The sequence below is a fragment of the Podarcis gaigeae genome, assembly GCF_964106915.1.
Source record: "Podarcis gaigeae genome assembly, chromosome: 12".
NCBI classification, from domain to species: Eukaryota; Metazoa; Chordata; class Lepidosauria; order Squamata; family Lacertidae; genus Podarcis; species Podarcis gaigeae.
This window is the reverse complement of record NC_139688.1, coordinates 45,543,095-45,570,956: the sequence shown is the minus strand read 5'-3', so window position 1 is coordinate 45,570,956 and position 27,862 is coordinate 45,543,095. Positions and strand designations below refer to the sequence as shown.

General features: G+C 39.8%; 2 protein-coding genes across 8 annotated transcripts in view; one reads left to right on the top strand and one right to left on the bottom strand.

Moving 5' to 3' along the window:
- On the top strand, positions 1 to 27,647 carry SNRK (SNF related kinase). 6 transcript variants are annotated; one of them, XM_083705796.1, is made up of 7 exons: positions 1 to 356; positions 4,724 to 4,869; positions 7,097 to 7,785; positions 17,084 to 17,225; positions 18,369 to 18,581; positions 20,175 to 20,309; positions 23,392 to 27,647. In XM_083705796.1, the coding sequence occupies exons 3-7, from the start codon at positions 7,197 to 7,199 to the stop codon at positions 24,608 to 24,610; spliced, it is 2,298 nt and encodes a 765-aa protein (XP_083561922.1). In that variant the 5' UTR covers positions 1 to 356; positions 4,724 to 4,869; positions 7,097 to 7,196; the 3' UTR covers positions 24,611 to 27,647. The 6 variants fall into 6 exon arrangements, with proteins under 6 accessions (XP_083561922.1, XP_083561923.1, XP_083561924.1 ...); XM_083705797.1 differs by having other exon boundaries at positions 31 to 379; XM_083705798.1 differs by having other exon boundaries at positions 40 to 646.
- ANO10 (anoctamin 10) overlaps positions 17,750 to 27,862 on the bottom strand; it is a 106,493-nt gene continuing 96,380 nt past the window's right edge. The window contains exons 14-15 of one of the 2 annotated variants that reach the window (XR_014556819.1): positions 22,741 to 24,452; positions 17,750 to 22,374 (exon numbers count right to left, since the gene is read on the bottom strand). The gene's annotated coding sequence lies outside the window, so the exon portion shown is untranslated. The remainder of the gene's footprint in view (positions 22,375 to 22,740; positions 24,453 to 27,862) is intronic. The other variant, XR_014556820.1, reaches the window with a different exon arrangement.

Here is a 27,862-nt window from a genome sequence, read left to right as displayed (position 1 = left end):
TTTCTCTTTCGCCGCTTTCCCCCTCCCCGCCGACGGAGAGCGCGAGCCCGGTGACGTCGCGGGAACGCGGCGGAGGTCCGTTGGGTGTGTGTGTGCGCGCTCGCTCGCGCTCGGGAGCGAGCCTCCCTCACAGGACGAGAGCGGCGCGAGCCGCAGGAGGAGGAGAAGACCGTTTCTGTCCGCTCGCTCGCTCGCTCGCTCGCTCAGGCGGAGGCCGCTCGCCTCGACCCTCCGGCGCGTGTGGTACCTTCGCTGAGGAGGAGAAGCCGAAGAAGAAGCCGCCGCTGCCGCTGTCCATGCGGCGCTGGGGAAGGGAGCCGAGGGCCGCGGCCGGTGGCCGGCGCCGACGCCCGGGAGTAAGTTGCTGAGGGTCGCCGAGGTATGAGGCGCTGGGGCCGCGCCGCTCTCCTCAGGAGAAGGAATGGACGCAGAAGGCCCAGCCGCGCGGTTTGGGGTCCCCGCGGAGCCCCGTCCGCCCTCCGTGTCTCCGTCTCCATCGCATCCGCGCGCGCCCTCCGTGCGACAGGTTGGGGGAAGGGGCGTGAGTGCGCGTGCGCGAAAGATGGAGCGCTGCGTGTGCGTGTTTTCGTGTGCACGTCTGAACGGCGAGCGGAGAAAGAGAGAGAGTGGCGGGATGGAGTATCAGGTACGCTGGAGGGAGGCGGCGGCGGCGAGGCTTGGCAGTGCTACGCATCCGGCATTTCCACCTCCTTGCCAAGCCGCTTCTGGAAAGGAGGCTGGAGCTGAGTTCAAAACACCCCCCCCCCGCCCTCCTTTCTTGGACGTCGCCAGCGTTCTTCTTTTTCCCTCCCTTCCCCTCCAAATCCCCTGCAGTATTGAGGAGAGCGAGCAGATCCCTGGATCCCTCCTCACGGCTATATATTCCTCAGGCTTACGGGGTGGCTGAGAAGTTCTTGCACCCGAGCTGCAGACCTGTTTTGTGGTGGTTGGTTGGGGGGGGGGTGGATGACGGTGCATCTTATTTTTGCAACCCGGGGACGGAGCCAACAGGTTTGTCCGGAGCGTTTAATGTGGTCGCCTTCCCCCCCAGCCCTCCGATGCTGCAGAGTGTATCTGCCACAAAGGAAAGAGCTTGGCATCCTTTCCCTCCCCCCGTGGAAGGGCTTTTTTGCATCGGGTTGTCATGCCGAAAACACATTATGGCATTGATGATCTCTTTGGCAAACAGCCATTTTTCTAAGCTGTATCAACTTCTGCTTTATACGCCAACACAGGCACCAAAGCTGTGGGGGGGTTTTGTTGTTTAAAATACGTTTCTGTTAGCAGTAACGGAGCAGGTAGGTAGAAAGACATGGTATTTGTCTCACTGAGAATGATTATAGCACTGAATGCTTGAAAGGAAAACCACTGTATTGACCAGAATGATGGAAATTTACCATGATTAATTTCAGTAAGGTCCTTTATCAGTATGTGCACTATTATGAACTGTTTTGTTATTAATGCCTTGTTTCTTGAGTAGACCCTGGAAGTACTGTATGGAAGCCACTTTGGGAAGGGAGTACCATTAGAAGGCAGCATTGAAATCTTTTAAATAAATGATTTGAAGGAGAAGCCTTCATGTGGCTTGTATTTTGAAGCTTGCTGTTATATATTTAGGGACTGGAAATAATCTATTTGGCTACTAAGGTAGTTAGAGCTTTAAATATGTAGCAAAGGCTACAGTCTGCTAGTATAGATATGAATTCTTTTTAAAGAATGTGAGTCCAGATCTGTTTAAAGCCTGCCCTCTAGTGCAGCCACTCTTACTCATTTAGGCTACTGTGTTTATATAGCAAGTTTTGGGACTTCATAATAATAGATACTTGGTGTAGAAAATGAGAAAAGGCAAGAGTTTTGAAGTATGCATTTTCAGTTCCTTTCCCAAGCTATAGAAAACACTTAGAAAGTCTCCACTAAGGAAACACATTGATGAGTATTAAAATTGGCTAAGTTTTGCATCATTTGCCACTAATATTGTTGCCTCATGGAGTAAGATGAATAGTGATGATGCATTGCCATTGATAATTTCTCCCAGAAATGTACATTTTTGCTTTTTGTGTGACATAATCAATGGTTGTCATACAGTATCTAGAGAGAAGAAATGTAACCATGCATTTTGTACACTGCTTGTTTTTGTAGAGTACCTGATGAAGGTATTGAACTGGAAGAACTGGAACAGCTATTGGTTGAAATAACACCTGAATGGTTGAACAAATTGCTTTTAGTTCCCCAGATAAATATATGCCAATATAGCTTTAATGATGTAGAATTTTGTTTAATAGAAGATTTAGAGCCACAGTTAACTTTACTGAAATGTTTAGGCAACCAGGTCATACTTCCTAATTAAATCTACTGACTAGAAAAAAGGCACCCATCACTGGTATTTTAAAGGGATAAGTAGAGATTGCAGTAATGTCTTTTCTTTGAGTCTGTCTGGAATGCTCAGAAATCACTTTTTGACAAGGGGCTTTGTATTCTGATAATTCCACTAGCTCTTCTGCACTGGAATTTAATTTTATCAGCTTGCACCTCTGGTCTTCCAGTGCTCTAGAAACAATTTCCATATGTCTGTTTGCACCACTATTTCATACCATGCTCTCTGTTGTGCCTGATGTCATCTTTATATCTTTCATTGCTTATTTCACACAAGCGCAAGAGAGAGGTACCTTCATGGTATTCTTTCTCCCCATTCCCAAATTCATTTCACAATTCTGTTTTCCATTGTATTGTCTCCATCCTGCAATATTATTTGGGGTTGGATACTTGAGTTATTAGAGAGACTTTATGGGGCAGGTCATTTGTCTTCCGCCTTTCTGTGAAAGGATGGTGAGTAAGATGTACAAGGTCATATTGTGCACAATAAATGAATGCCTTAACAAGCACTTAAGGTGCCTAATAATGTTTGACACACACATGCCTTTGTGTATTTTTTATTAACATTGAAATTGCATAAAACCTGTAGAGCAGGCTTCTAATTAAGCAGTTGCCTGTGGTAAACTTCCAAGTGACGGGGTAAGATGTGCTTCTTCCGAAACCTTTGTGCTACTGCTTGTCCCCTATGCACACTGCTGTAATACAGTCCTTTGTTACCCTACTTGTTGAAACTTAGGACTTAGTGACTTTCTGGTCCTCCTTATTCTTTCTCACAATTAAGGAAGAGGGCAATACTTCTAACCCACCTTTTAAAGGCCTGATTTTGTTGGTGTACCTGTACAGTTGCACACTTGTTTTGTGGAAATAGGTTGCAGAGCCATCTCCGTGTATAAAAGTAATGCAAAAATTCATTCAATTCAGCATATTGGATTTTCTGTATGAAGTGCTTTGAAGAGACTTTTTAAATGGGTCAAGGCTTGGAAGCAGGACAATAGAAGATGACAATAGTTTTGAGATTTTCTTTCTTAAATAGTTCAATTCACACAGTTCCTCTAGATAATGTCACAACAAAATGTGGGGTGGATTCATGGTTTGAAACAACAGTCTAAACCAGATGTGATGCAGGAATTCTGTGGTTGGAATTTTTGGCTTTATTTAAAAAGACTCAGTGGGGAATTTGGATCAGGGTTGTGACACTTGAGTTGTGTGTTTAACCATTTCCTCTGTATCATTTGAACCCTATCTGAATTGACCCCTTGGTTCTTTATCCGTGAGGGGTGAATTGGCAGGTACTTTAGGAGGGGAAGCCAGATGAAGAAAAAGTGTAGATGGAAAACAGTTGAGTCCATCCCGCATCACTGCAAGTCATGATCAAAGTCCCTTCTCTCCCCCCCCCCATGACTGTTGTTAATACTTTGTAAAACTATGAGAGATCCTAACCATATATTTCCCATGCCACATCTGTTTGGTGCTGACATCTTACTAAGAATTTTGAGTAATGGCAGGAATAAGTTGTACATGGTAGATATACAGAACTTGTCACACATCATGAAGATGTTATCCATTGTGTGTTTGTAGCTGATTATTTAGCCTGATTCTGCAGTGAGAGGATACTCAAACTTTATTATCATTCACAATATATTAGAAAAATAAATGAAATGTGATTAATAAAGGCAAAAATGTCATTATAAGAGAAATTTTGTGCCAGTTGTACAAATACAAGTTATTGGATCACAATTTTCTACTAGTCCACCTGCCCATGTATACAAGTGTAAGCAGCTTGTAGCTCTTGTAAATGGCTCATTTTCTACCAAATTGCAAAAAGGCTCCCCTTTCTGTTCATCTAGAGGCAGTTATTATGCACCATAGGTGGGTGTGGTAGCGGTATATCTTAAGATTAGAAAATGTGCCAGAACTAAGAACTGTTAATCTTGCAAATTTTCTATCTTTGGTTGATTACTGCTCCTTTTTGGAACCGCCATGCAAAGCAACTGTAATATTTAAACCTAATATTGCATCAACTGAAGTCAGGCACCATGTCCCATGATTCCTCAAAGCATTAAAACAGTATTTAGAAAACAGCAATATAGAAAACTACTGTAGGTGTATTAAACTTTAAAGGTTTGTACAGGCTGAGTGTTGGGATAAGCTCCTGAATTCATCCATTATAGCTGCTACTCAGGATGTCAACATTAGACTCACTCTCTTTTTATTGGTCCATATGAACTTTGGGGTGGTAATCTATGCGCCTAATACATACCACTGATTTCTGTGAGATTTATGCACATATTTGATTGTATGTTAGCCATATAATTCCTGAAGGAGAACTTAAGTATTTTTTTCCCCTTAGGGAATAAGGGAAGAAGAATGCGAATCTTTCCTCAGAACTGGATATGGAAGTATCAGCAGATGAATCTATGGAAAACATGAGGAAAAATTGAAACTACATGAGCAAAGCATAGATAAGATGATACCTTTGGAGAGGGCAGTACCATGGTTGGTAGACTTCATTTCTGATTTATTAAAATGTAGTTTTTTTAAAATTACTTCACTGCAGTGCTTGTGAAATTCCTCTGGAGGTACTGCAGTTATAGCATGATTTCCAAGCAGTTTTGCTAGTGTAACAATTAGTATTATGCTTTAAATTGATTTTACAAAATGTGCACAATGGATTGATTTGGATTTTTTGTTAAGGCATGTTTTAGGCTTATATGAGAGCAAACTGAAATATACCTTCAGTTTCATTACACGCCCCTTCTCTAGTGAGGCTGTGTGAAGCAGTATGGATGCATTCACTTCTATTTTAGATTAGCTGCAACTTGTTGTTGTGTCTGAACTTGAATAAACTGTACCTTGACTACGGTTTGTTGAAACAAACAAACCTCAAACCAGTTTATTAAACTGGCTTGTTTCAACTAACTATAGTTTAGATTAACCCAAGGTTAGAGCTCAGATGGCCTGCTAAACTGTTATATAAAACAGTAGCTCCTGATTTCTTCATGGCCATGCTAAAGGGGGAAGTATGCAGATTTGAGGCTAGCTGTAGCTTATTCTCATAATGGTAAACCATGGTTTCACATTGTGTCCGAATGCAGTCCATATGTCATGAAATGCGTGTGCATGCTTTTTGACTGCTCCCTTAATACATTCAACTGAGATCCTTTCCTGTTTGCTGAGCTCTTGTATTGTAATGAGGAATTAGTAAAGAAAGCATGCATATATACTTTTAAATAAACATGTACCATGAATTAATTTTATATTCTGGTATCAAGAATACAAAAAGAGAATTTTTTCCAAATGATATCCCTGTATTAGCAGGTTAAAGGCGCTTACAGTGGTTGGGAACAAGCATTTTCTGTGGAGAGACTCTGCACTTCCATGGAGTTCTGAAAGTTGTACACTAGCATATTAGAAACATGGAATTATAGAATTCCAAGGAACACTGGGAATGATTTGGAAAAGTGAGGTTAGAGTTTGAAATGCAATGCCATTAATTGCTACTGACAGTGATGTTGAGGACATTCATTGAAAAAAAAAAGTGTTTTTAAATAAGCCTGGAAAATTGAATGACTGCCAGCAGAACTAGCCAATACTACTTGTGACGGTTATACACTCTAGACATGAGTGTGGCCCATACACTCTGTACATTGGAAAGTCACATTGTGGTGTTTCATTACCAAGGGGGCCTTGTACAGCATTGTAAAATGATTACCATAGACAGACAGATGCTGGTTCTTTCAGAAATGTATTAGAGTTATAGTTAGTCATGCACCATCAAGAGTCATAATTTTTTAGTGCAATCACTTTTGATGTAGCTGCTGTGCTTGGAAAAACTAGAGTTAGTTTCTTCCAAGGTTTTCTCAGATGTTGAAGTATACTTGAATTTTTGAAGTATAAGTACCTTTTGTTTTGTTGGAAGATACCCAAAGTTTCATACATCTTAATGCATGGATGAACTATATTTTCTCATTTTCACTCAGATGGCACTAGCCCTATAGAGCGACCATTATTTTCCTCCAACTCTCAGCATTAGAGCTTTCCTAAAACTTCATTTACACATAGCCTGTAGCATCACCTCCATGGTTACTGCCACACCACTCCAGTACATGCTGCATCCAAGAGAATGCGATGAATTATATGGTTGCATATCATGCTGATGACAATTACCTTGTGGATGCTTCACTAGCATAGTACATAACCACATGGGTCAAGCATGTAGATGTTGCTTGAAGCAACCATTGAGGTGGTGGTAACTACATTGTATTTTTTTATTTTGAATGGTCAAATTGTATGTTAGGTACCACAGATCTTAATGTTATGCTGCCCTCATTAAATAATGAATGGCAATACTGTATGTGAATAATGTCTTTGCTTAGATTAGCTTACAACAGTTTCATCATTCTTCCCATTTAATGCATATTTTAGGCACAGGCAGTCCCAGGAAGAATTACTTTTTTTGTATTCTTTTTTTCTTCATTCCTGAAATAAATTTGTACTTGTGTACTGAACTAACTACTCTGAAGTGCTTTGCAAAACTCTACAGCATATCTTATACATTTTTAGAGTTTAGACACATCTCAATTAGCTATTCCAATTCTCCTTCAAGAAAGTATTTTTAAACCTGTTTTCTGGACCGAAGGCCAGCTTTTAGTGTAGGTGAAATCTTATTCTTCTTATCTTAAGTAAATGTATATTCTATAAAAATTTTCTTTTTGACTTCTAGGTACGTTTGGCAGTGAAAATGGGTTGTGCATCTGTTTCAAATATTTTCATATGAGAAGACACAATTTTTAAAAAGTTTCAGCATTACTACTTCAAGCAGTATGGCTGGTTTCAAGCGAGGGTATGATGGAAAAATTGCTGGACTGTATGATTTGGATAAAACCTTGGGAAGAGGGCATTTTGCTGTGGTCAAACTTGCCAGACACGTTTTTACAGGTGAAAAAGTAGCGGTGAAAGTTATTGACAAGACCAAGCTAGATACTCTAGCAACAGGACATCTATTCCAAGAAGTTAGATGCATGAAACTAGTGCAGCATCCTAATATTGTTCGCCTGTATGAAGTTATTGACACCCAGACCAAACTTTACCTAATCTTGGAACTTGGTGATGGAGGAGATATGTTTGATTACATCATGAAACACGAAGAAGGGCTTAACGAAGATCTGGCAAAGAAGTACTTTGCTCAGATTGTTCATGCTATATCCTACTGCCATAAACTGCATGTAGTTCACAGAGACTTAAAACCGGAGAATGTTGTCTTCTTTGAAAAACAAGGACTTGTGAAATTGACTGATTTTGGCTTCAGCAACAAATTCCAGCCTGGGAAAAAACTCACAACAAGTTGTGGTTCTCTTGCATATTCTGCTCCAGAAATTCTACTTGGTGATGAGTATGATGCACCCGCAGTAGGTAAGTCAATGAATTGAGAGCAAACTAAAGTCACTTTTCTTGCATAAATTATTTTGTTTCGGAGCAAGCTGCCATTGGAAGTAAATATTTAGATATAAGAAGATGAAAGTCTGCAAAGGTCCCTGTGTAGCTCTTCATTATGCTATTTATGTTTTAACATACTATCTAGTCCATTGCCTTCTAGTTTGGAGTTGATGCAGTTAGGCTTGTTGGTCATTTTTTGGACAGGAGCATTTGTGCATCCTTGATAATGAACATGGTTTGCTTGGAGGAATTTACACTAGAAATACAAAGTGTCTGAAGGTTTCCAGCTGGAACTAAGAGATCTAAATTAGGACAAGCTATACTAAAGGAAGGGCTGTGGTTTAGTGGTAGAGCCCATGCATGAAAATCTCCCAGGTTCAATCCTTGGCATCTCCAGATAGGGCTGGGAAAAATGCCCATAAGTCAGTGTAGACCATACTGAGCCTGATCGATCAATTGTTCTGTGTTCTTATTAATGGCTTCACTATGTTCTTATTAATGGATGCACTCCGATGTACAAGGAGTTCCTGAAAAAGCAGGGTATTTCTCATGTATTTATCAGTGAAGTCAGCTCTCTGTTTGCATTAGAACCCCAGAATGCTATGGAATGTGCTGACAGCATGTGAATACTGACAGCAATTTATCAAGTGGTGTACATACAGCCACATTTGCTCTCACGATGCAGAGAATTGCCACATATCTGCATTTCCTATCAATATTAGGAACTTAGTAAGGCTTTCTTGTTCATAGCAGTAGCACAGAGTGTTTAGTAAATGGTCCTGTATTCATCCAGTGTCTTCTCAAATGTTTGTTTCCCCCTCAAACTGCGATACTTCCTTTTATGAACAGGATAACATCAAATACACGAGGATGATATTGGACAGCTGTAATCATTTCAGTGGATGCAAGAATTGGCAGTTAGTGCCTGCAGGGAGTGTATTCTCATGTTATCACAATCTGTTGGCACCCTATAGTTGTAACGTGGGAACGTATTTATAAGCCTTGTGTTATATGAAGAAAATACATTAAGCAGGGTGCCCAAGGCAGGGTTGTTTCTGACAAGTAAATGTCCATTTGATGTCACTAAATGTGTTTGCCCTAAGATACACAAGAGGTGCTTCAGATCTCTGCTAGTGGCTTTAGAAAACAGAATTAGATGTTGATCAGGCCTGAAAACACACCAGAATACCACCGGGGGGGGCGGGGGCGGGATTGTACATCTGACATTCAGTGTCCTTCACGTGGCTATACAATAGGCTAATTTCATATAGTAACTGAATTAGATTAGATAATTGTTTTTTTCTAATTGATGTTTTCCTAGTATTTCTCAGCTAACTTCTGAAGATGCAAGAAATGGATAGGCTTCCTGAAATTCTGTTTGTTTGTTTTTTGTTCCTATTACTGTCAGTGTGTGGGTTGGCAGGAGCTAACTAGAGAAATGTAAATGAAATTAAGCACAGTGATGAAACGAAGCCTAGTTCAATATAGATGCCCGTAATGTCCATTGACTTCTTGCTGGACCTGTATTGGGAGATTCATGAGAAACTAATTTGAACATTTCCAAGTTAATTGCGTGTTTCTGTGCACATGCATGCAGAAAATGTAGATGAGCAGCATATCAATATTTCTTCATAAAAGCATTTATGATAAATGCTGGATTTGTGAATATTTAACTTGCCTGTATAAATCCCAAACAGGGCTTACCGTATTTTTCGCTCTATAAGACGCACCAGACTATAAGACGCACCTAGTTATTGGAGGAGGAAAACAAGAAAAAAAAATATTCTGAATCTCAGAAGCCAGAACAACAAGAGGGATCGCTGCGCAGCGAAAGCAGCAATCTCTCTTGCTGTTCTGGCTTCTGGGATAGCTACGCAGCCTGCATTCACTCCATAAGACGCATACACATTTCCCCTTACTTAAAAAAGGAGGGGGAAAGTGAGTCTTATAGAGCAAAAAATACGGTACTTGCTAGAAATGGAAATATCAGTTGAGTCATGACGTGTTACAGCTTGATTGAATAAGGATTAAGATACATTTAAGGCTTTTCCTTTTAGATATTTCTGCTGGTGCATGTCTGTGTCAGCATTTAGTGTTACATTGTTTAAAACAATGTAGCCCCTATGTATAGGTGAGAATTCGTTCTGAAGGTCCCTTCTTAACCTGAGACTGTTCTTAACCTGAGGTACCAATTTAGCTAATGGGGCCTCCCGCTGCCGTCGTGCGATTTTATGTTCACATCCTGAAGCAAAGTTCTTAACCTGAGGTACTAGTTCTGGGTTAGCGGAGTCCGTAACCTGAAGTGTCTGTAACCTGAAGCATCTGTAACCCGAGGTACCACTGTATGTGGGGAAAGTACAGTACAACCGATGGCTCTTTCCGGTTTTATCCTTGTGGAGGCGGTGGTGTGAACAGAGTACATTTTACAGCAAACAGTTTTGGGACATATTTATCAGAGCTTCTGGTTAGATGAATGTGGGATGCCTCCAAATAGAAATATATTTACTTTTCTCTAGAACCAAAGAGTAAAAACATATAAAGGATGTATGTAGGCGTGTTGATCTATTAGAATAAAATATAAAAAATCACAGTAACATAATAGGACCAATTAAAATGTCTCAAAACAGTAAACAAACTTTTGCGTTTTCCTGGGGGAAGGAGAGAGACAGCTGGACATGTTGGAGCCCAAAAGACTGCAGTTTGTAAGATTCTTTAAATGAAACACCAATGGCATTGAAGCAGATTAGTACCTTCTAGATGTAAAATGATTTCTGGATGCAGAGGCTGCTGGCACAAATACCAGTGGCTGTTCCCCCAGATTTTGGAGATATAAAATCTGACAGTTACTCAAATCTTTCTCCCACAAAGATGGAAACAGGGGTCCCTGGTGAGGGAGAGAGCCGACATACATTTTACATTGGTAAAGATTGATAGATGCCAATTTGGGTAATATACATAGTGATTAGAAGCCGTTAGCTTTTATCTAAAGAGGAGACTTGGGTTTGGGAGTTATGTGCTTCTGCTTCCAATTTTGGATGCTATTGAATCATTTGCTTAACATCAGCCTCAAGAACCAAGCCATTTGCTTAATTTTCAGCCTGGAGAACTCAAAAGTTTCTCACTATTTTTTTCTATTCTACTTGCTCCTTATTAAGGCATTGCCCTGCTGTAAATTGTGAACTCAGGAAGGGTGAGCCACCTTCATGAACTGTTTATAATTGGGTGTGTAAATTATGCAGGAAGAATTTAGGTGTTTTAATTATATCTTAGTGTAATTTACTACGTTGACTAGTTAGCTAGATAGACATCTAGGTAGACACTCTAAACTTCCATGTGGGAATGTTTATTCTGCTCTTGTCTCTGGCTCTTTCTTCAGTAGTAAAGGAATAAAAGTTGCCAGTTACTCCGGTTTGACTCCATCCCTGTTTCCTCTTGCTGTGTCGTAGCATTATTTTCATTCTAGTTTTAGTCTCTAAGGGCATTGGTCTTCAACTGATAGATCATTGTATGGTTGAAGACCAATCCCCTTAGAGACTAAAACTAGAATGAAAATAATGCTCCAACACAGCAAGAGGAAACAGGGATGGAGCTAAGAGCATTGTAAGGGTGCAGCTTCATTTGTTTGTTTTTAAGAAAAATAGAAGAGGAAAAAGAATAGAGATGCTTATATGGCAGCAAATTAGAAGTTTGTTTTTTAAAAAATAGATGTGGCTTCAAATTTTGAAAATTTGATGATTACTTTTTACCAGGTAATTAAAAAAAAAAGGTAATTTTCTCTTTTGGAAGGATTGACTTTTGGGTTGTTTAAAAAGACATTGCATTGCCTCATACAGCTATATTACTTTGTATATCTTCTATATCAGCACAGGTCCTTGGAAAACTTTATGGAATGGGGGTAGATGTAGAATGAAATTTTTTTTGGGGGGGGGATAGTTTGGTCATTTCCTTGAGAGGAGGTAGGACATATCAGTACCTAGAGTTAAATGTTTGTACCCTTCTGCAAATAAATACTTTTTATTAGCACATTGGCTCTACATCAAGTAGTCAATCACTATACTAATCAACAAACCATAAATGGAAGTTTAAGAGTTCAAACATAGTTTATTGAAAGCCAGAGAGATAACAGCAAGAGTCTCTCTCTCTCTCTCTCTCTCTCACACACACACACACACACACACACAGAGAGAGAGAGAGAGAGAGAGAGCGCGCGCGCGAGCGCATTCTAAGTGAGCTCCAAATGTGAGCCTTTACAATTGTTTGATGGTCTTCTGTAATAAGATTCTTTGAGAAAAACAGAACCTTTAGGAATATGTACCATATTTTTCCATCTATAAGATGCACCCTATTTTTTGACATTATATTTTAGGGGGGAAACCTAGTCTTATACACGGAAAAATATGGTATTTATTGGGATTTTTTACCCTGCTCTCAAGCCCAAAAGGCTTCAATAAAAACAAGATGGTTCCTGCCTTCAGAGTTACAATCTAAAAAACACCGCATAAAGAAGGAGATGAGGAGAGAAGAATAAGGACACTCAGGAGCTGTTTCTTAAAAGTTAACAAAGTAGTTTTTATACTGATCAGCCACAATGGAAACTAGGAGGCAAACCGGTCTCAGCAAAAGTGATCAGAGTGTGCTTTTCTATACAGTGGTGCCTCGCAAGACGAAATTAATCCGTTCCGTGAGGCTCTTCGTATAGCGGTTTTTTCGTCTTGCGAAGCAAGCCCATTGACAGCTTAGCAGATTAGCGCTTTTAGCGGCTTATCAGCTTAGCGGATCAGCTGATAAGCGGCTTAGCTGCTTAGAAAAAGGAGGGGAAGGGGGGGAAACCGCAGGAACTCGCAAGACATTTTCGTCTTGCGAAGCAAGCCCATAGGGAAATTCGTTTTGCGAAGCGCCTCCAAAACGGAAAACCCTTTCGTCTAGCGGGTTTTCCGTCTTGCGAGGCGTTCGTCTTGCGGGGCACCACTGTATCTCACTCTTGCTGCAGTCCGATGGAGTAAATGCCGTTAGCAGCATTTGAAACTGGGAAAGAAAAGCAAGACTCCACACAGCACCTTGAACCTGGGTTGTAGGGCGCCAAAACAGTTTCTAGTCACATTTGAAGCTCCTGCAGTCAATCAGAATTTGTGGAAGCCACGTCGGACATTTTGAGTTCCAAAGAATGTTTGCAAACTGGAACAATCACTTCCAGGTTTGCGGTGTTCTGGAGCCGAAACGTTTGATTTGCAAGGCGTTGGACTTCCGAGGTACGACTATACAGATAATTCATTCAGATTTTCTGTAGTTTCCTTATGTTCCTTTCAGCACACCTCATCACCTCTTCATCCATTGTTCAAGTGCCTACCTAGTTTATGTCTTGCTTTTTTAAGACAGTAGCTTATGTTTTGTGCATCTAATTTATTTAAAGACATTATGATTGTCGATCTGAATATTTTTAGTGATGTGCAGCTCAAATTCTTTGTAGGCACCCTTTATTATCTGCTTGTGTTAAAGTTTGTGTTCCATATTATCATTTGGGCAAAGCATCAGTTTTCTGAGTGAAGCATTCTTACTTCCAATAGCTTCCTTGACTCTGTTCCTTTAACAACATTGGCATTCTTTGGTTTTGGTGGTATCTCTTCTGATAAACTGAATACATTCTAGCTGAGCAATTATTGTGGCTTTGTGGGAAGATTTTATCCTCTTGACTTACCCTTTCAACTCTGTTTAATTAGCCAATCTATGGCCTTTTAAACTGTGTGTGCGCACAGGGGGGAGGGGTATTGTTTGCTACTGTGGTATGCATTTCTTAGATAGGGGCAGTATAGAAATTTAATAAATAATAATAGTCATCTTTAAAATGAGGAGACTTGTAAAATATTACTATTCTGAAGTCAAATGTGATTATGTTGGATTTTTTGGCAATTGAATACTTATGCGTGTTGGATTTTATAGCATTGTGGTCACTAGTTCCAGTTGGTTTCAACAGTGTTTGAACTTCTACCAGGTCCTGAGCAGCATCCATAGTTTTTCCTCCTTTGGCGGATTCCAAAACCAACTGTTCCAGGGAACTATATTGAGGCTAATGAAAAATGCATATTTTTGTGTGACCAGAATATTCATCTAACAGTCTCTGTGATTACAATTGAAGCCATCCGTTACTACGTTTCCTGATTTTCACTCTCCATCTCAAGATCAGTATGAGCATTTTGGTCAGGGAAGTATCAGTATGTCCTTAGTACAGTCAAACCTCTGTTCCCGAATGGCTCCGTTTTGGAACGTTTCGGCTCCCAAACGCCGAAAACCTGATAGTAAATCCTCCTGTTTTCGGACATTTTTCAGAAGCTGAACATCACATGCAGCTTCTGCTTAAATGCAGGAAGCTCTTGCAACCAATCGGAAGCTGCGCCTCAGTTGTTGAACATTTTGGAAGTCAAACAGGCTTCCAGAACGGATTATGTTCGACAACTGAGGTTTGACTGTACTAAATTACTTCTGGAGCCTGGTATTGCCACCCACAGCAATTTTTTGGAGGGGTATATCTACTCCATTTAAGATTTATAGTTTGTATGCCAAAGAGCACATAATCAGAATTATTTTCACCCTCATCCTCTAGGTATGATACATTCCGAATAGGATGCTATCCAGCTTCTTTCAGCTTTCCTCCAGGATTAAGTTCAAAAATTGGTGTGCAACCTCTGACATCAAGCATTGGATCCTAGCCAGTTGCTGCATTAAATTACATTAACTTCATTTAGAGATTCCAGAGTGTGGATATTCCACAGCGTGCCTCAAGCTTTGTACGTGTATCGGAGCCCCATAAAACTTTTGATCTGAAGCGATTGTTCAAGTCACATAGTATGTATCTTGTTGGGACAACTATAAACTCAGTTGCATTGCTTTGGCAGCAGAGAAAGGATTGAAAAATAAGAGATACAGTGGTACCTTGGTTGTTGAATGGCTTGGCTCCCAAACAAATCGGCTCCAGGACACCACAAACCCGGAAGTGTGTGTTCCAGTTTGTGAACGTTTTTCAGAAGCCGAACATCTTCTGCAGCTTTCGCTTGAGTGCAGGAAGCTCCTGCAGCCAATTGGAAGCCGTGCCTTGGTTTTTGAACCATTTCGAGAGTTGAACGGACTCCCAGAATGGATTCAGTTTGACAACCAAGGTACCTCTGTATTTGGTTCTACGTTCAGTCCAAAATTGGGGCTACCACACTAAATTGCTTAACTTCTCTGAATTCATAAGAAAGTTGTGCCTTATTTCCTGTCAACACAACCTTTTTATGATGACATCTTGAATTTCTTGTCATCCTGTCATTGTGTGTGACTTTTTTTAGTGCAACTCATTTCCTGAATTGTACCTGCACTGTCATCAGTGGCATAACAGTAAACCGAACTTGCAGGCCAAGCGCTCTGTAGCAACAGCACAGACAGGAAATCCTCTCCAAACCAGAAAGGAAGGGGGCAAGAAAGAGTGAGAACATCATCACAGTGGATTGCTGGGGTGGGGTAGACCGTGGGAAAGACATTGTGTAAAAGTGTAGTTGAAACTGTTGAGCCTGATCTGTAGTTGTCTGTCTCTACTGCTTTAATACTGATTTTATGTGAAAATGACATTTTTAATCATTTAAGTAATTACTGCAGTTTAAAATTTGGATAACCTCACTTCCCAAAATGTAAGACTCAAACCTTTCCACTGTTCAGTTCAGCACAACATTGTAATAGGCTAACAAAATGAAATGGTGTAACAGGTGTTTATTATACCAGTTCAGATTAAAATCAGCAATTATTTTGGGTTTACATAAAGCCCACAACCCCCTTGCTCAGGCTTTGTGAACTACTTGTGGGTCATGACCCACAGGTTGCAAAACACTGTTTTAGAGACTTAGAAATTGAGAAGGCAAGCATCTGCTGTGATGCTGGAATTGCTTCAAAACGCCTTAGAAATAAGGTGTGATTATCAGCTTCTGTAAACCATGAAGATCTGGTCTCACAAGGAGCAATTTCTGAATGTTTTAGGCCTTCACTATGGGATTTGTGGCCTAATATTTTTGTGTGGAGTTTTTTTTTGTGTGTGAGAAAAGCTGTCCTTTTTTTGCCTGTATATGTAAATGCAAGCCAAGTCTTGGTGCTGTCTCCTCACTAGATTTGAGATGAGCATGGCAGGGGCAGCCAGTGACGTGGCTTGGTTTCCATGGCAGTGACTTGATGTTATGTAAGGAAGTTGCATATACACTGGCTGGTTGTCATGGCTCTAAGAATCGTACTCAAACAGCTCTTTCTCAATCGGATTTTTTCAGTAACATTGAAGGTACACAGGTGCTGACCAACAACACTTAACACATTCTTATTTGTGTGTCTGTCACAATTCATGTAGCCCGCTAGTCCTGAAGAACAGCGTCCTATTTTGAGAGAAGGAATTTATTTTTAAAACCACAGAATGTCCCTGCACAGTTCTCATTCAGATCCTCTTCCTGAACATATTTTGTGCAATTCTAAATCCACTTTTTAGGGAAACAAACATTGATTCTTGCTAACAGTGCTTTTTCACTTGACGTTGTTCCAGATTTTTTGTGAAGATATGCTGCCAGGCTATTTACATAGGCTAGCAACAAATAGAAAAGCTTAAAAAAACAAAACAAAACACCAACTGCTTCTAATGTTGGGAGTTCTTAAAATGACCGTTAAGTTCCCAAGGGAAATGGGAAGGTACCTGGAAACAAAATCTTGCTTACTTTAGACTTGATGGCTAGCAACAGGGGTATAAACAATGTTGTTTGCATTTCCTGCTATTGTATTCTTTCCTGTACAAACTTCGCTCTTAAATTAGTATGGTAAAATTGTGATGATTTTCAAACTGTTTATTGTTTTAAATGCTTTAGCAGTTTTCCATGATACCCATTTTCAACCTATAGTTGATTTTTTATTTTAGGTTAGTGTGTTGCATGCAGGGCACAATAAAGACGTGTTTATATATATAAACAAAGGTGAATAATTTGTCCGGGGAGAGGGGCAAATAGTATCTAAAAATTAAAATCTGCACCCACCATGATAATAACTGTGGCAGCATTGCTGAATATAATCTTCACATTTCCACTATTTATTTCAGTGAGCATAGGAAGCATTTCATCTTTCTGTGTATAAGGCATTTGTGGTATTATGCTATTCAGTTTTGAACAATTAAAATGTTGGTTCAAATTAACTATGATAGGAAACTAATTTTCCCCCCTGTGCCGGTTACAATAGGTTGTTGTTTTTCAAGTACAATATTTTTTAAATCTTGTTACAGATATATGGAGCCTGGGAGTTATCCTTTATATGTTGGTATGCGGGCAGCCACCATTCCAAGAAGCAAATGACAGCGAAACTTTGACAATGATCATGGACTGTAAATACACAGTGCCATCACATGTGTCCAAAGAATGTAAAGAGTAAGTGAAATGTTGAACATAGTGTATTGAAATTAAAATCGTAACACTAACCATTCAGTATAGAACCAATGTGGTGACTGGTTAGGACTAGCACAGAGTTAGGTCCCAGGTAATCCCAGCTCATCCATTATTCTCACTTCAGGACTGTGGTCCAGGAACTATTCTTTCAACCCTCACAGGGTTGTCATGATAATGAAATAGAAGAACCATATATACTACCTTGAGCTCCCTAGATAAATATGAAGTTTTTCTTCATTTTTGAAATGGTTTGCTTCTTTAAACATCACCCTTTATCACATTCATTAAATGTTTGCATGTTGATGCTCTACAGGAGAGGGGTAACTTATTCGAAGCTGAGGTCCAAACGGGAAATATTAACTTGATGGTTGCTTTGAAGCTGTGCATATCTACTTTCATCAGTGTGATGGATGCAAAGTCTATGTACAGATAAGAAACATTTTCAAAGCCCACAATGAGATGGCTCAGCCTGCCTCCTGGCAGCAGTACTTGGCTGCTGTTGTCAGTTGAAGAATTTCCTATATTCACATAGCCCATTGTAGAATAGTAATTTGTTAATAAAACAGAAGACAGTTTAAGAACTCAAGTCTATTCGATAAACATTGTAAAGTCTGTTGGAGCTGGAAAAAAATTATTTGTTTTTTAATTGCAGTTCTGGTTTTAGTAATTTTGATTGCTTTTTATGACTTGACACTTGGTTAACACAGGTCCATAGCCATTCTGTGACTTCTGTAGGCAGGTTTAAAAAACTAATAAGTGGAAAGTAATCCCAAGAATAATTCTGCCTTGTCATAATCCTATGACTGCTTCAAAGTCCCTTAGTTGCAGATTTTAATTTTGTCTTGTCCCTCAACTGTATGCATTGTTTTGTTTTTATTTTTTCTGTACTTCTGTTTGTATTATATATGTGTAAGGAGCATCAAGAGAGACATGAAAACAGTCATGGTAGATAAGCTAGTTTGCCATCTAAAGAAGCAAGCAGACATCCATACTTTCAAATTTGTTTGTAGATGTGTGTAGAAACTAACTTTTAAACTTGGGGAATGACACCTCTTGGATGCTTGGGGAACATTTTCCTACTGTGATGATGCTAACATACTTATAGAGCTGTATCTTTGTTCCCAGTTTAATCACACGAATGTTACAAAGAGACCCAAAACGAAGGGCATCTTTGGAAGAAATTGAAAACCATCCCTGGCTACAAGGAGTTGATCCATCGCCTGCAACCAAATATAATATTCCTTTGGTTTCATACAAAAATCTATCCGAGGAAGAGCACAACAGCATCATACAGCGAATGGTTCTGGGAGACATCGCAGACAGAGATACCATAGTAGAGTAAGGCACCGTTTTCTGTCATGTTTACATTCCAGGATTGCAATTCCAATTTTGTTGTCACACAACAATTTTCTCTATAGAGCAAAGAAAATCCTTTTCTGAATCAGGTGCATGTCATCTTAGCCCAGCGTTCTGTTTCCAGCCATTAACCAGCCTTAAAAGTAAAGCTGAAGGCAACCAACTTGCCCTGATTTATGCCCACGGGTATTCAGAGGAATAATTGAAGGTGCATCAAGCGTTTGTATGTATCTTTGTAAGCTAAAGTGGCCCACAGCAAATTAAATCATTTACAGAACATGTCAAAATATCAATAACTTTTTGGAAATAAGTTACCAAGTCTGGTCAAAGAGCAGCCCTGTGTAAAGCCCAATAATCAAATTGTCATTCATATTCTATTCAGTAGCTTGAGTTTTATTTCTTCCTCGGTCTCTGGGCAATGGCCTTATCAGTAGTTTCCTTTTCTCCCATGTGTAGTTGATTGGTGATGGAGAGTATGTAGCAGCAGGCCAGAGAGTGAGGCACCCTGGTAATGACATGCACCTTGTTCAGTCATGTCCTGTTCTTTATGCACTATTATCTGGCTCCCAACATCCTTGGCCATGTTAAGGAAACACTGGGTTATGGGGGGTGTAGGGTGTTGCTTAAAGGAGTAGGTTTTCCCACTATGTGGCTTCGTCCTAGTGTAAACCACTTTTAAATTGTATGTTTGGTTGTAACTCAAGACATTAACTTTATATGTTCAGCTGCTGAATAGTGCAAGTGGCAGTGTTGGAGATAGGCCCAATATAGAAGCCACTGAGCTAACATGTGGATGCTTTAAAACAGTTGAAACAGGAATTTGTATCTGCCAAGAAGCCTGCTGTTAATGACTAGAGGAACACATTGTCCATTTGGCTATGGAAGATCCTTGATCAGTGGCAGATTTAAAAGTAACATATCGCCTGTTTGCAAATCAATTTTATTTTGGTCCTTTGCCTCTCTCCCCTGGCAACAATGCTCCCGTGAGCTGAGTTGGGGGAGAATGTGTGAGGAAAGTCCATTCTAATAAATGAGACTGCTCTCCTGCTTTCAAGGCAAGCACTTGATAAAGTCTCAGTCAACATTGACAAAGTTTGTTTCCCTGGGGTTGCCTCTCCCTGCAGTGAGAGGTCATCGCAGGGAGGCAGTGGAGACACTCCCAGCCTCCTAATCTCAGTAATCGTAGACACAAATGTATGTATCAGGAGCTTAGCCTGGAAGAAGAGAATTCCTTTGAGCAGACTATCTGTAAAAGTATAGTTATGTCTGACAGCTGCAAAAGGTTACTGAAGCATAGACTGGCATTCAGTAAATTACTGTGATTGGGGGAAATCTATTCAGCTTTTGGTTGCTTTCCTTAATATAGCCTAGTTTCATTATTGAACTTGCCACATTAGGTTGTCCAGTTCTTAATAAACTAAAAGCTATTTGTCAATATGTCAAAAGACTAATTTCTACTTATAGACACTGTTCAGTATTTGCTTTGAGGTGCATTGTAAGCAGTGCTGGCTGCATGTCCAGTTTCAGAAAACTATTGATGTATGATGTGTTCCATTTTAATTTTATTTCCCCCAGGGCTCTGGAAACCAACAAATACAATCACATCACTGCTACCTACTTCTTACTAGCAGAGCGGATTCTAAGAGAGAAGCAGGAGAAGGAAATACAAACCAGATCAGCAAGCCCAAGCAATATCAAAGCTCAGTTTAGGTAATAATTTAAAGTACTCCAATTGTACTAAATTTAAGAGTTTTTAATCATACATTCTTTAAAAGGGCCCACCTTTTTGATAATTTTAAATAGATTGTCATGCTACTGTGGTGTATCATTGCCAAAACACTGTGTGCTCTACAGCTTCTGCACAGCAAAGTTGGTAGTTTTGAAGGCATTTTGCTGCCGAAGGTTGTTAACTGTTCTGCAGGTTGGGATCTGGAAGCTTATTCACCAGCAGCACAGCCACAGAATTAGTTCCATGGAGAAATGTTCGTTTTCTTTTCTCCTGTCATGCTGAAGTCACCATTCTTAGCCTTTCTATCATTGAATTCACAACCTAGGGTAATGTTAGGTAAGGAATATTTGAGTTCATGCTTGCCCCAGTGCAGGCCACAACTGTAACACAGAACGAATCAGCCACTTTGTGGTGGTGGTGTTGCAGAGTCTGCACCCTATTCCAACAGGCAGAATTTCCCATGAAGAATGAGAGCTCAGAGAGAGATGGAAATCTGTGCATCCCATTTCTGTTAGATCAGATACGGAGACTTGTGCCCCTGCAGATGGTGAGGGATTACAATGTCCATCACCCCACCCATTGGCCATGCCAGCTGGGGCTAATGAAAGTTGGGAGTGTGGAGGACAACGACATGTGTCTACCTCAGCTTTGTATAACCTGACTTGGCAGGAGCTCTCTGCCATCTTGGACAGAGATCCTTCAAGCTTCCCCTGTTAAAGATCATCAGACCAAGAATGCCATGGATTGAGCATAGCACATGCATGAGAAAGTGTGTGCTCTACCACTGAGTTATAGAACATAGCAATATCGTGGCTCTGTCAGGAACTGTAACTGGGAAGTAACTGCTGAAGCCCATACCAAAGTTCCATTGGTGAGCTTGTGGGAAAGAAGTAGGCAGTTAAAAAAATAAATTGCCTAGAAAGTTGTATTTTCAGAAACGGAATAGTTAAAGAAGCTGAAAGGTATAATTAGGAAGATCCCTTCAGGAAGGCAGGACTATTTAAAACCACTGCAATAGAGACTAAAATAAAATGTACACTGCAAATGAGAAGAAACACAAACAAGTCCAGAAATATGTCATTGTGTTTAAAAAGCTCCATCAGAGTATATGAAAGGCAGGAGGCCTTATTTTAAGAAATTGAAGCCTTGTCGAAATGAAGACAATAACCAGCAAAAGTTCATGTGCCTTTCCTTCTGTGTGCTTTTTAAATGCCATGTTAGGACTGGCCACACTTCTGCTTTGTGATGATAGCATCCTTTCTGCCTATATTTGCTCTGTTATTTTTTTAAAGAACAACAACATTGGAGCAAATAACTACAAGTGTGTGGGGGGGTGATTTTTAGAAGGAAAACCATAAACGAAGGATAACCCTTGTCCTGCGGTCCCAAACTAGTTTTAGTTGTTTTCAGGATGAGGTCAGGAGAGAGATTATGTTGCCAATTGTAAGCATGGAAATATTTAAGTGTATTTAAAATTGCATCTAGTTTGACTCCAATATTGCAGCTGCCAACCTTTGCACACTTGGGAGTAAGGTATGTTTTGCTAAAGTAGGAGTTATTCATTCTGAATGAATATGCTTTGACGAGGCTGCATGGATACAAATTCTGGAAAACCACACTTGAAATTGTCAGGCAAGAAAAGTAATTGGACAGATAGTTTTTTAGCTTAGTTGTTAAATGCATCAGTCAGAAGTGATGTAGGATATAAAAAGTTTAAATACATTGCTAGGAGAAAAATTTCAGCAAAGCTGATTTATGTGTAATATAAATGTATGATTACCACAACCATGGAAGCTTGGACTGGAAATGTACTACTCCACAAACATATGTATTTTCAAGGATTATTTGATACCTGGGTCTCACTCTGTGTGCAAGGGGACACTGGGATATCTGCTGTGCACTTTGTTAAGTGACTTTGTGCATTTGGTTCTTATTGGCCTGATTTCTAGCTATTTTTTTTGATCTGCCAGCCTGCAACTGAATACTCTGAATGAACAATTTCTTTGAAAGTCTCTGGAATTCATGGCAATGGCTTTGGAACCTGCTCTGGATAATATTTTTAAAATTTTGATTTGCCTTGCCAGTATTACTTTGGCATATTCAGAGCAGCAAAGAATGTCTGTTCCTGCTTTAACTTTGCTTCATCTAAAACCGAGAATGTCTACATAACTTCAGTAAATATTGTGCCTTTTTAAAAAGTGGACTTGTATGTATTCTGTGCCACTTATCAGATAGTGACTTCTTGAAATCTTTTTTTTAAGGTTGAGCAGCATAAAATGATATAAACTTTAATATTTTTAAAAAAGCAGATCGAAATGCCATCGAAAAGAAATGTTATTAAAACTCATTACAAAAACTGCATCTTTCCATTCAAAAAGGCATTTACCAGGGCAGCTACAAACTCAAAAAGACTGGAATCCTGTAATCTTGGGCGTGGGTGTGCTTATTGGAATTTTCTGCTTTTCCCCTTTACATAGCAGACTGCCATACCAGATCACAAATTACTTTTTGAAAATATTTCAATAAAATATTATTATTATTATTATTATTATTATTAATTATTCTACACCCACCCATCTGGCTGGGTTTCCCCAGCCACTCTGGGCAGCTTTCAACAGAACATTACAAACAGAATAAAACTTCACACATTTAAAACTTCCCTAAACAGGGCTGCCTTCACATGTCTTCTCAAAGTCAGATAGTTGCTTATGTCCCTGGCATCTGAGGAGAGGGCATTCCACAGGGCGGCGCCACTACCAAGAAGGCCCTCTGCCTGGTTCCCTGTAACATCACTTCTCACAGGGAGGGAACCCCCAGAGAGGCTTGCCACTGGCTGCTGCTGCTGGTGCTATTGCTAGAGAAACCTCAACCCAAAACTACATCAGTTGTGCAGAACTAATTGGTAAGATCTCTGGATCTTGGCCAATATGTACAAATTTAATTTTTTGCCTGCTTGGTAAATTTTAAAACCGCCTTACATTTTTTCAAGTTACAGTGAGAGGAGCTTTGCTTTTAAAACTTGTACTAAAATCTTTTGTTTCCTCTTTTTTGCACCTCTCTTAGGCAGTCATGGCCAACCAAAATCGATGTCCCTCAAGACTTGGAAGATGACCTTACAGCTTCTCCTCTCTCCCATGGAGGCGTTCCTCAGTCTCCAGCTCGCAGTGCTGAAAATGTTCTTAATGGTCACCGGAGCAAGGCACTTAATGATTCATCAAAGAAGGAGGACATTCCTGAATTAGCAGGACCAGCACTTTCCGTCGTTCCTTCGGTGAGCTTAAAACCTACAACTAGCGGTCGGAAGTGCTTGTTTAGGGTGGAAGAAGACGAGGAGGAGGACGAAGAAGATAAAAAACCAGTCTCCCTTTCAACCCAAGTGGTCCTGCGCCGCAAGCCTTCCGTTACAAACCGTCTTACTTCCCGGAAAAGCGCCCCGGTCCTGAATCAGATCTTTGAGGAAGGGGAGTCGGACGACGAGTTTGACATGGATGAGAACTTGCCCCCCAAACTTAGCCGTCTAAAAATGAACATTGCTTCGCCAAGCACCGTGCACAAGCGCTACCACCGAAGGAAAAGTCAGGGTCGGGGATCGAGCTGCAGCAGCTCAGAAACAAGCGACGACGACTCCGAAAGCAGGCGGCGTCTTGATAAAGACAGCGGGTTTACTTACTCCTGGCACAGACGGGATAGTAGCGAGGGACCTCCCGGCAATCAGGGAGATGGCAGCGGACAAGGAAAACCAAGCAATGGAAACGGAGGAGTAGACAAAACGAGCCCTGGCGACAACAACAAAGGGGGCGGAAGTCCTTCCAGTAGTTCTAGTGGAAGCACGAATAACAATTCGGGTTCCACTCGCAGGTGCGCTGGATCTGGAAATTCAATGCAGTTGTCTTCAAGAAGCGCGGGCGACCTGGTGGAAAGCCTCAAATTAATGAGCCTCTGCTTAGGTTCACAGATTCACAGTAGCACTAAATACATTATTGATCCGCAAAACACCATCTCCTTTTCCAGCGTCAAGGTACAGGAGAAATCCACGTGGAAGATGTGCATAAGTTCCTCTGGGAATGTAAATCCAGCTTCGTCCTTGGGCAGTATAAAATTCTTTTCTGATCAGATGTCAGACACTGCAAACGAATTAGAACGGATAAAGAGCAAGAACTTGAAAAATAACGTGCTCCAACTACCTCTGTGTGAAAAGACTATATCTGTGAATATTCAGCGAAACCCGAAGGAGGGATTGCTGTGTACCGCTGGCCAAGCTACTTGCTGTCACGTTGTTTGACAGTAATCAGACTTAACTCATTCTACTTGACATCACCAATCTTCCTTTTCTGCGCTGTGAATACTTTATTTCACTGAAACCCTTCATTGTCATTGTCTTAATATTTTTAAATGAGCTTTGAGCAGTAATTTATTACATTTTAATTTAGTTTGCTTGAAATGACAATGCATGATTTTGTGCATGCTGCTAGCCAATAATTTTTTTTTTTTTTTTGTTCCCAACGAAAACAGGATTTGTGTACTTTTTTACATTTATAATTTTACTATAGAAAATCTGGATTACAGTAAGGCTTGTGTCCGAATCCAGTGTAAATGAAGCACTTAGTAGTTTCACATTCTGCACTTAAATTAGAGAGAGAGAGAGCGCTTTTGTTTCTTTGTGAAATGTCCAATCTTGTTCTGATCTTCTGTGTTTCCTAAACTATGTGAGATGTGGCATAATTCTGTGTGTTTGCAACAGAACCAAAGCAATAATGTTTTGATGCTGAAAACTTCTGTGAGCTTTCAGATTTCCAAGGCTTGTACAAAGCAAGGATGCACTGAGAATTTAAGAGATCTTGAACTATATTTTTTATCCCCACATCTCTTTTGTCTTAAACTATAATATGCAGGAGGTGGTGGCTGAAGATCTTGGTTTGTTACAGACAAGATGGGGGGGGGAGTGGGAATAGTTAAGGCAACTTCCCCTGAGAAAAATTGTACATGCAGACAATCTTTTAAAAACTGTATTACAAAGGAAAATTAGAAAGTCATCTGCTTGGAGTATTTTTTAAAAAAACAATCTAAGGGAGAACACATATGTTACTAGAGTCTATTATCATGGCAGTTGTTGGGTGCAGTGCAAGACTATTTAAATTGGACCAATTTGTGTGACTTTTGAGAGGTCTTTTCCAGTAAGCTACTTCCTGTAAATTAACTAGCCATAAGCATAGTAAAAGGCTTAACAAAGTTTCCTCCTCCTATATTTTACCCTAACTCACAGCATTTTGAAGCCTGCTCTCAATATTATTGATTACCTGAAGGATGTAACTGAGCATCTTAATTCCACATTTCCATTATTTCCAGTTATTGCAAACAAATGAACAGGCCAATCAATATGGGTGTCCCTGTAGTGTGGGATATATCAAAAGTGCTCCAAAATGCAGCACTGTATCCAGTCATCTAAACCAATTGTTTAAGTGAATTTAGGGAGAGCAGAAAACGGTTGCTAGAATTTGAATAGGTGGTCTGTTCAGATCAGGAAGGATCTTAATGGGAGTGCATCAACATTGTGCATCCTAAATACACTCCACAGATCTCAAAACGTGCCATGTACTGCAAATTTCTAGAATTTTTTTCCAATATAAATTTTGTTTGGGGTATAACCGTCTTGTTTATTTCCCTTCCATAACACTCTCTCCAAATCGAGTCAGACAACACAAGTTGCATGGATCAATTTCTTTTTACATTCTGCACAGCTCTTCGTTTTTCTCTTTTTTTAACCCCTTGCTACTGAGATGTCAGCAGATAAATAGGCTGGCATTTTTAATGTACAAAAGGAAACTTTTGACCAGGTGAACTTGTTTGAACTTTTATCTAGAATAAAATATATTGCAGATTCCCAATTTTGGGAAGGACAAGAATGTTATTTTTTCAAGCTCTGTGCGCTGGGTCTTCAAAGCAATGCTGATAAGTATTGATAGTATTATGTAGCAACAACCCAGGCAGGCACTGATTAAGAGACTTTACACATTTTAGTATATAAATGCTAGCAAAATGGTCAAGTAGAATGCATTTCATTTACCTTGTAGACTGTAGAGCACCAAAGAACTGTTTATGGTTATGATACATTCATGTTTGCTCCTTTTAGTGTGGCAAAGGATGCAATCTCAAAGCATATTTACAAGGAAGTAAATCCCAGTGTGTTCAGCATGGCTTACTTCCAAGTAAACATGTTCAGAATTAGGCTGCAAATCTCAATCATGCAGCCTATTTTATTATCAAGCTTAGGAGGGGAATATATTTTCCCAGCAAAACAAGTTACGAATGAAACACTTTGCTTTAGTTTTGTTTTTTAAGCTTATGTTGCAATGTAGTTTTAAAACAGCCTATCATACATGTATGATATCTACACAGTTGAAAGCTACAAGAACAGGCATGCCGGCGAAGCCATAGCGCATATTTCTTTGAAATTTACTTAAGCAGGGATCTTACAAAGGGCCAGAAATATGGACAGTTCACAGATGACGGTGAACAGAGCATCTATATAAAAAGTAGGAGAAAGTTTATAAAGGGCATTGGCAATAAACTGTTGCAGCTTTTTATTTTCAAGTCTTGTAAATATTCTTTCCACACGTTATGTACAGCCTTGGAATGGCACCTTTTGACTAATCCCAGACGTTTTTTCATTCCCTCTGTTTTTTATATACAAATGTGTATATACGGTGCTCACTTTAGAACAGCAGTGTTGACCATTTATGCTGCATAGCTGTAACATAGCCTTATTTAGTTGTGTATGGTTGGTTGAACCTCTGGGTGTACAGATGTTAGCTTGTGTGTTGTCTTTTTAATCCATTTATTCACCGGTGAATGATTGTGCATGTGTTGTATGTTGTATTACGTCATGTTAAAAGGAGGGAGAGAATAACCACTACATTGAAATATATTGGACCAAACTATTATAGAACAAGTAACAGTTTCTTGTACCCCTTAAATCTGTCTTTACAAGTTGCATATAGTCAACGTAGCATATAAATTAAATATTGTGGAAAGCAACTAGTCTTGTATTTTTCTGTATGTGTATATAATGTACCTCTAGCAACTTTATCTGTATTTAAGATGTGACAATCTTGACACAGAATTTTACAATTAGTAAAATAAAGCAGAATAAAATGGAGAAAAGCTACGTGTATTAGGGGGAGGGTACAGAAATACCAGTTGATCCTTGTCAATTGCTTCCAGCGATGTTTGGCTTTCTTCATTGTATAAACATTCATGGTGTGTGACAAATGGAAAAAAAAATCCAGTTAATAAAAATGACCTCTTGATTGGTGCATAAATGATGTTCATGTCAACTTTATACGCTCTCTGGCCTGAGGACACCAGAAGCTGATGTACTGTAACTTTTTGTCAGAAGTAAAAAACAGTATTACATCTAGAGTGGCTCTCTATGCGGTCACGCATTGGAAACTGTACACGTGCAGGAAAAAATATGGCAACTTCTGAAGTTTTCCAAAGAGCATGAGACACTCGCTAGCTCTTGTATCTACCACTA